General features: G+C 43.9%; 1 protein-coding gene across 2 annotated transcripts; it reads left to right on the top strand.

Moving 5' to 3' along the window:
* The first annotated feature begins 2339 nt into the window (after nucleotides 1-2339).
* On the top strand, nucleotides 2340-7842 carry LOC136711761 (ras-related protein Rab-5B). 2 transcript variants are annotated; one of them, XM_066688216.1, is made up of 6 exons: nucleotides 2340-2605; nucleotides 2870-3354; nucleotides 3872-4023; nucleotides 5121-5246; nucleotides 5525-5593; nucleotides 7328-7842. In XM_066688216.1, the coding sequence occupies exons 2-6, from the start codon at nucleotides 3168-3170 to the stop codon at nucleotides 7634-7636; spliced, it is 843 nt and encodes a 280-aa protein (XP_066544313.1). In that variant the 5' UTR covers nucleotides 2340-2605; nucleotides 2870-3167; the 3' UTR covers nucleotides 7637-7842. The 2 variants fall into 2 exon arrangements, with proteins under 2 accessions (XP_066544313.1, XP_066544314.1); XM_066688217.1 differs by having other exon boundaries at nucleotides 2348-2605; nucleotides 5525-5618; nucleotides 7328-7588.
* The last annotated feature ends 534 nt before the right edge of the window (nucleotides 7843-8376 follow it).

The raw sequence follows: 8376 nt of genomic DNA, 5'->3' as shown, positions 1-8376 counted from the left end.
TGGATTATATCACTGGGAAACTGAACAGGATACAATTTGAAATGCAGTCACTGTATGTGATCAGAAGTACCTTGTTGTCATTATTTCCTCACCCTCATTCACACCTCTGTCCATTTGTGTTTAAAGTAACTTTCTCTTGTCTCCAGATGTTGTGCAGACAGTGTGTGTTGCTCAGGACTGTGAAGCTGGCAACATTTAGCAGCAGTAGAAACTTTCAGAAGTAAAACAATTTGAATTATATATTGTTGTAATAAAAGTGTCCCAATCCCCGTCTCTGTCCCTTGAGCGCATCCCAGCAGCAGTGCTCAAGTCCCAGAGTTCAGGCGGAGACATGTGGGAACATAGCCAGACATGCACAGTGTAGATATTGTTATTTAACAAGCACATTATTTGTAACATTTATGAGGTAATTAAATGTATCATGTTCATTATTTCAATATGTGATTACAAAAGTTGTTTTAAGTATCTATCGATAGGTATCAGGGATTACTATTATCTATGTATGTATATTTATAGTACAGCCTGACGGGAGGCCTGGACTCTTTTGTGTGGATCTGAGGGCTGGGGACGCCCTCTGTGTCACTTTTCTAGTTGCACAAGTGTTGTTTTACTGGTGTTTTTAATGCCAGTTTATTAGTATTAGGTTTGCACTTTGACCATGTTTTTAATGTAATTCTGTAGGGGTATTGTTGGTATGATGGAGGTTTTAGTTTTGTTTCAGTGGGGAGTAATGGGGAGCAGGGAATGGTGATGGATTTTCTCTGTGCAGAGCCGCTGCATTTTTCACTTTTGCTATATTTGCTCCTTTATATTTTTCTTAGTTCAACAGAGGTGGAAACATCGGTCGATCACCATCAATGCTCCCACAGCGACGCTGCCCTCATCATCCACTGCCTCGCCACGATGGCCGCTGCCAGAGAGGCCCGTGGAAGCGCGTCCGGGTCACTGCAGGACACCCCGCCAAGACCTCGCGTGAGGGAGAGAGGGAGGACACACTGAGGAGCCTCTCATTCTGATCACTAAAGCAGGGAGTGTTTTGGTGAACTTTGTCATTTAGAGCTCAGAGAGAAAGTAAAATAAAGGAAAATCTGAATCAATACTGGATTAGTGAAAAACTAAATAATAGATAACATGATCAGAATGAAATAAATAAAACAGTGTGTTGTGAAAACACAGCACTTACATGATAACACAATGAGGACGAAATAGCAAGAAATGTGACACATTTATTCTGTTTACTTGTTGTTTTTTTGTTTGTTTGTTGAAAAGTTTCATGAACACTCAGGCATCCTCACCTGTAACACTGAGGCTTGTCCAGCAGAGGGAGCCATTGGGAATGAGAGGATCCTGATTGTCAGTCTATCTCCCGGAACAGAAGCCGGTTAACCAATGGTCACAAACAGAAGAAAGACTTTAATTTCTTATTTACAATATACGGGGGGAGTGTAAGGGGGCTCATTGTGCACATTTGCCCAATCCCTCTGAACGCAGCAGGGTGTATTAAGCTGAGTGGTGCTTTTAACGTATTCTGACCCTAGAGAGACAGTTCTCCTCAATCTGAACGAAACAGTCCTTCAGACAGATTTATGTTATTACATCATCTAAAACATCTATGTCAACCATGCAGAACAACACATCAGGTTTGTTAAACAACCAGGAAGTTCCCCTAGATTAGATCAAATGTTTGCCTAAGACAAATGTTTACCTTTTGGCAAATCGAAAAGTCAACATGCTTAAATGTAAAGGCAGTGTGAGACCCTGTTATAAATTGAGCCTCAGTATGTCTTAAATCTATAGCAAATAACTTAAAACCATATATATAGTTGCACATGCTCAGAAGAAAATAGCCATTAAAGAAGATTTAAATAAATACAAGCCTTTTACTGGCTGAATGGCTGCAATGGTTTTTATTTTTATTTTAGACATTTCACAATAATGGAAGTTGTTAGTAGTGTCTAATAATAGTTCATTTCACAATCCCAGATAAAATGGGAAATCCTGTAAACAAAAACACACCCATTACAAAAGAGCAGCTCACATTATTAATGACTTACATTCAGCAAAATAGCAAAATAATGCTGTCGCCAGAAACATTGCTGGTGTTTAATTTCCCAAAGAGTCTTTAACCCAAACTGGAAATCTAGAGTTTCACACGCATCTGTCCAGAGAAATGCTGCTTCATGACATGATCGATTTAGCATTCATTAAAAAATAACATGAGCATGTAGAGACAGTAGTGTCTGCCTGTCAATTGAATAAGCTAATGCCATTCAAACTTTCAATACAGGTGAGAGCATGAATGTAGGTGAACTGTACTCAAATACATCTTTTTAAAACATGAGATGGTGCAAACACCCATTGTCGTTTTCAGGGGCTTTCTCTAATGAGGTAACAGATGTAAGTCCTAAGACGAGTTTGTGAAGGGATTACTGTGAAAAGAAGTTACCTTAAGAGGGAAAGGAAAAAAAATCCCAGCTTGGCAGTGACTCTGTGTGGACGCTTGTGTTTTAGTTTCAGTTTTGTCTAAAGGGGAACAGCAAGCAGACAGTATTACTTCTTCATTGTTGTCCTGTTCTGTCCAGAGTGAGGACTTCGACCAGTCTAAGTGAGTAACAAATGCTCTTTATCTGTTCATTTATTTTTAAAATGAATGATGTGTATGTGTTTGGCTTTGAAATACCTGAGATGTAAAATTATGTTTCTCTTCCAGGGAGTGTTGTCTTATAGTTAAGTGAGCAGAGCTGTATTTACACCTGAGGTAGCCATGTTAACAATATACTGTGTTCCTAAGACACGATTCGTTGAGAAACGATATGCCATTCAATGGGTGAGGTCTTTAGGATGTATGTCTGTGTGTTTTATGTTTCAGGGACACGTGCAGGAAACACAGTGAGCTGCAAACTCCTGGTCTTTCTACACCTGCAAGCTGGACTTTGGCTGCTGCTCAACCTTACTGCCTTGTAAAAGAAAGAGGGACCTCGGTGTGTTAGTCTCCAATTTCAGCTACGTTTTACTGATAAGGTGGCTTGCTGTTCCCTGTTTCTCGCCCCCTGGGAGAAGAATTAGAGAAAACACCGCTCACATTAGCCTGCTTGTGTCAATCTATAGATATTGCTTGTTTTTTTTAATCCGTGGAAGATCTTCTCTGCTTCGCTCAGCCCTGAGCCATGACAGAGAGGAAACTCAGCGTCAGGAGCAAGGCGTCCAGTGTGAGCTCCGTCGGGGGTCCGGCGGTGGAGAAGAGGACCCTCAGGGTGAAGATGGTGCTGCTGGGGAGCAGCGGCGTGGGGAAGTCCAGCCTGGCCATCCGTTTCACCAAGGATGAGTTCAGGTGCACGGTTCCGACAGTAGGAAGTGAGTCCAGCGCTGGGGTGGGCCCGATAGGAGAGCCTGCTGTACCGGGCCTGATCAGTTTACGAGACAAAGAGCAACTCAGGCACCGTCAACATCTTAACAAGGTGCCCAAAAGATTAGCGGAAACTCTGAACCTGCACATGGATGTAATGTGCTTCAGCCACAATGTGTTTGATTTAACTTTCAGCCTGTAAGAAGACCCCATCAGCCACGAGAGCATTTTGTCGGGAAGTATAATATGTCAGATGATATCAAATTATATGAGAGTGAATGATCGGATCAGTCCTCTGCGCAGTAGACCAAGCGAGGGGACAGCATGAATAGCTGCTTTATTCACACATAGAAGTGAAAAGGAGTCAGGTTTATTTGAAAAATGGGAAGCAGGTAAAAAAGGAGGGGGAGTACACCCTGTGCTCATCAGTTTGTGAAGTTTGTGGAAGTTTACTGCAGACCCACTCGTTCTCCCCTTTACTGTTCATTTTCCATTCACAAAAAGGGCTCCTGTTTGTCTCCCCAGGTGCGTACCTGACTCACCTGGTGTGTTTGTACGACACCACCCTGAGGTTCGAGATCTGGGACACGGCCGGGCAGGAGAAGTACCACAGCGTTACCCCTCTGTACTATCGAGGGGCACAAGCAGCTCTTGTGGTGTACGACATCACCAAACGGGTAAGGGGCGCCACCAGTGGGTACAGGGTCCCGTCAGGCTTTATTAGAGAGGATTTACTGAAGTTTAACATAAGAGCATAAGAGAGTGTCCAATCAAGAGGAGGCCATTCACCCCATCGTTCTCGTTTGGTGTCCATTAATAACTAAGTGATCAAGGATCCTATCCAGTTTTTTAAGATTGTGACGCCTCTCTGTGTGAAGAAGTGTCTCCTGTTTTCTGTCTTGAAGTCCCGTATGGGAGAGGAATTTCCATACATTGTGTCACATAGATTTCCAGAAAGTTACCTTCTCTTGGCTTATACGGGAATAGGGGAAGCATCCTGTGCATTATGCATCCTCATTATTTTGTTTAATTAAATGATACGCTTCACAAAAGGCAAAACCTGAATGGGATGTGTCTCCTTGGGCAAATTTCCAAGAAAATTTGTCACAAAGGGGACATTTTCATTATTCAGTATTCAGTATTCAGTAAAGTCCACACAAGATTTCAGTTCTTCATTGTGAATTTCCTCATTCTTGTGCCGTTATAGTATACATTGTCTCCTGGCTGAAAGTTCTGCATTGTTCCCTTGTAGTCAATGCACAGGAATTTAAATGAATGAAACCTCAGCTATATTTTTATAACTGTATGTGCTGAAGTTAGCTGAGCAGAGAGGTTTTCCCTGTGAGGTGATCCAGTCAAGTTTCTGTATTGATTTTCTTTGCATATTGGATTCAGAAGCAGGCTCTGAAATAATATGAATGTATTTTCCAGATGTTCTTGGGATGTTCCCTGATGGAACGAGAAGCATCGGTGATTATAAGTTGTTATTATGAGTTAAAAGGTTGAAATATCTGTAATTTAATTGCAACTGGTTTTAAAAACAAAAACATGGTAATCTAAATAGAGCATGTTTATAGTTCCTCTTCTTAAAACAAGAAGGGGGCTGCAAACATTTACGGTGGATGACAGTTTGTCGGTTGACCTTCCTCATTGAACTGAATCAAACAGAAGTGAAATTTGACTGGTAGATTATCTACAGACTCTCGTGCCCAGAGAGCTGGCAGAGATGAATGGGTAGCTCACTGGCTTCTTCGCATCTCTCCCCGTGGTCCAGGAGAGTTTTGCCCGGGCCCAGCTGTGGCTCAAGGAGCTGGAGAGGCAGTACTTCCTCGGGGAGACGGCCGTGGCTCTGGTGGGGAACAAAGGAGACCTGGATGACCTCCGGGAGGTGGCTCTGCAGGTACGTCGAGGAGAATATTCACCGTCTGGGCAGTGGGGGACAGGACAATAGTTTTGCAAACCACGTGTTGTTGAGGAAAAGTGTCAGCTGAAGATGGGGGCATGAGGTACCAGAACTTAGTTGGCCAAGGATTACTTCCTTAGCATCCTCAAAGGCTTTTGCTTTTCATACCACCTGAGCTCTTAGTCAGGTCACCGAAATGCAATTATATCCAGTTCCTCAAAACCAGAGTAATGATGTTTAAGATACACCCAATACTCTCTCTTCTCTCCCCCCAGGAGGGTCAGACGCTGGCTGAGAACAAAGGCTTGCTGTTCATGGAAACATCCGCAAAGTCAGGAAACAAAGTGAGCGAGCTCCTCCTGGCCATAGGTAAACAAGCTCTGCGGGGCGCGGCTGTAAGACTGAGGAGAAACTGCACACCGAACTGAGTCTTAAAAACATACACCGGATTTGTCTTCCTACAAATTCCTACAAATAGAAGAATCTGTGTGCCTTCACATTCATCACACTTTTACTCTCTACTTGAATGCAATTATGAAATGATACATAATTGAATTACGTCATAAATAGTTAATATGCATAATCCTTACACCAGATGCCAAATAAAAACAGCAATTGTTCTGCTAGGTGTAGAAGTTATGAATATTGTAGGAAACTGGTATTTCACGCAGTAGTTCCTACAGACAAGCACACGAGGGCAGCAGACACCAGAGACAGAGCGTGGAGAGGATTGTGATGACCAGCCGTCCTGAACGCAGTCTGGGCTCTTAAACTCATCTGTGGCCGACTCTCTCCTGTCTCTTTCAGCAGTTTAACAGCGATGGGTCGAATGGCCTCCTCTCATTTGAAAACAATACTCTACACTTACAGATTGCATTCTTAGACCATCATACATCATACACTGAATTAAATGCAAAGAAAATATGCTGGAGAAATAATGTCGTTATAAAATGACACACAAATTTAACGACTGCAAACATCGAGATAATTCAGATATATATCTACACTAACAAAGAGTGTAGATACTCAGAACAGTCTGATTCTATTTGGAAGCCATTTTGTTTGTGATCGTGTGTTGTTTTTGGAGTCCTTGGTTTGGGAACTTTGTAATATCAAGTACTATTGGAGATCAGGTTAAATATTACTAATTAATTAAACTAAAACAAGATTTACATTACTTTGGTGTATTACCAAGGAGATAAGGTGTTTGTTTGTTTAACCTTCAATCATCTGAACACTCCCTTACCTCTGTTATAACTGTACCTACATAGATTTCTGGTCAAATCATTTTCAAATTGATTAACTCTTAACAGGTAGGAAACATGTAATCGACTATGCAATCACGAAACACCAGTGAAAGGCTTAAATCAGCCTTCAAAAAATGATTTGTGAGAGTGCCTACTGCCTAATAACACCGCGGAGAGGCAGAGAGGGAACCTGTTTCGCACTGACGACGTTCACGCAGCGCAGAGCTGAACAATCGCTGTGGCACCGTGACCTTGAGTACAGCGGCTGCTGCATGTCAAGACACGTATTCAGATTGTCACCGTGACTTTGTGTGAGAACAAGATATGGGAAGGAGAGAAGTGGGCAAGTGGAGAAAGAAGAGAATAGGTGTCACCACTGCTCTCACATGCCTGCCATGGTAACACAGGCCTCGGTCACTTTCTGGGTGCAAACTGTTTAACAGAGATGTGGAGCACAGATGCCAGGGCAGAATTAGATCTGAGGGCAACAGGGCCTTGAAGTTTGTGCTAGACTTGTGCTTGACTCCAGCCTAGAGTAAACATAGTAAACAGTGTTTCTTTTGTCTTAATCACTTGTTCAATTAGTGTTACCAAGACAGTCAGTCTCCAGAAAGAACATATGAGTGCCTGTCTGGTAGTAGCTGAAAACTGAGCTCACATTTGAAGCCTTTCTGTTTCAGAGATGAGATGTCTGTCCACAAAGTTCTCTCCCTTCCAGAGGCATCTTACAGGATAAACCTGATCCGTGTAGTTTAGGGGGAAGGGGTGATCTGCTGAGAAAACCACACACACGCTAACTGACTCTCCCGTGCCTCTGTTTCGACCCCGCAGCACACAAGGTGCGGCAGAGCACAGGAGACGAGGGGATGCTCACTGAGTGGAGGGACTCTTGTGTGGATCTGCACGCCCCACAGACGCAGCACCGGCCAACGCCCTGCTGTGTGGCTCTATGAGCGCGGGGCGGCTGCCGGCGAGACACGGCCCTCTCCCGAGCGCAGCACAGCGGACGGGAATCCCCTTGGAGGAGAGTCAGAGCTCCCCGCCCCCGTAGGCCGGGCCACCAGAGACCTACAGCCAAAGTATAGACATACAGCCTCCCTTCCCTTGCCGGCCGGGACTGGCCACCTTTGCGGCTGGTGACAGGGCGCGAGGCCAGGTGCTGGATCGGTGTGAACCACTTCACACCTCCTGACGGGACGCTGGGGGCTGCGGACGCCGGGGGCTGTGTCACCCTCTCTCAGCACGGGGGCTGCTGTGTCAGTGTGGTGCATACAGTTCACAGGATTTGTATTTCCGGACTGTAATGACCTGTCAAACACTTGTTTTAAAATATAATTAAATACATACACGCATAAATATGAGAAGTGCATTTACTGGCCTCCCTTAGACAGACTACAATAAGCCTGTCACAGTTTATTCTCAGATGTTAGGCTCTGTAAGCAGTTTGAAAAAGTACATAATAGCAGTTTATCAACAGCCATAATGGCTAGTGGCTTTATATTCACACACTGCTGTGCATTTCCACCTGCTATGAGCACCACGGTCCAGCCTCCCTCTCTCTCATCGAGGTAAACAAACCTGTTTCACTGACACAGGCTACTACCAAACAGGTTATATAGATTATTATTATTTCAATAACTAACAGATGTTCTGATACTCTGTAGAGCACGTGGACTGTACACATGGGATGTGAGACAAGCATTTGAAACCGACCCCGAGCCTTGCCTGATTCAGAGGCAGGGTGGGATTTGTCGAGCTGAATTTCCATGTCAGTCGTGACCATCTCTGCTTAGCTGAACCCCTTCCTTCAGCTGGAGAAGTTGTGAAAGTGTGAAGCTAGTAATCTCCCTTTCTGTCTTGATCACTCCATCTCACATCTG

Source organism: Amia ocellicauda, chromosome 16 (assembly GCF_036373705.1).
Source record: "Amia ocellicauda isolate fAmiCal2 chromosome 16, fAmiCal2.hap1, whole genome shotgun sequence".
Lineage (NCBI taxonomy): Eukaryota > Metazoa > Chordata > Actinopteri > Amiiformes > Amiidae > Amia > Amia ocellicauda.
Note: the sequence above shows the minus strand (reverse complement) of the source record. Positions and strands in the feature narration are given on the sequence as shown.

Coding starts and splice junctions, on each gene's coding strand:
- LOC136711761 (XM_066688216.1), top strand. CDS start 3,168: ATGACAGAGAGGAAACTCAGCGTCAGGAGCAAGGCGTCCAGTGTGAGC. Junction 4,024..5,120: donor TGTACGACATCACCAAACGG/GTAAGGGGCGCC, acceptor CCCGTGGTCCAG/GAGAGTTTTGCCCGGGCCCA. Junction 5,247..5,524: donor TCCGGGAGGTGGCTCTGCAG/GTACGTCGAGGA, acceptor CTCTCCCCCCAG/GAGGGTCAGACGCTGGCTGA.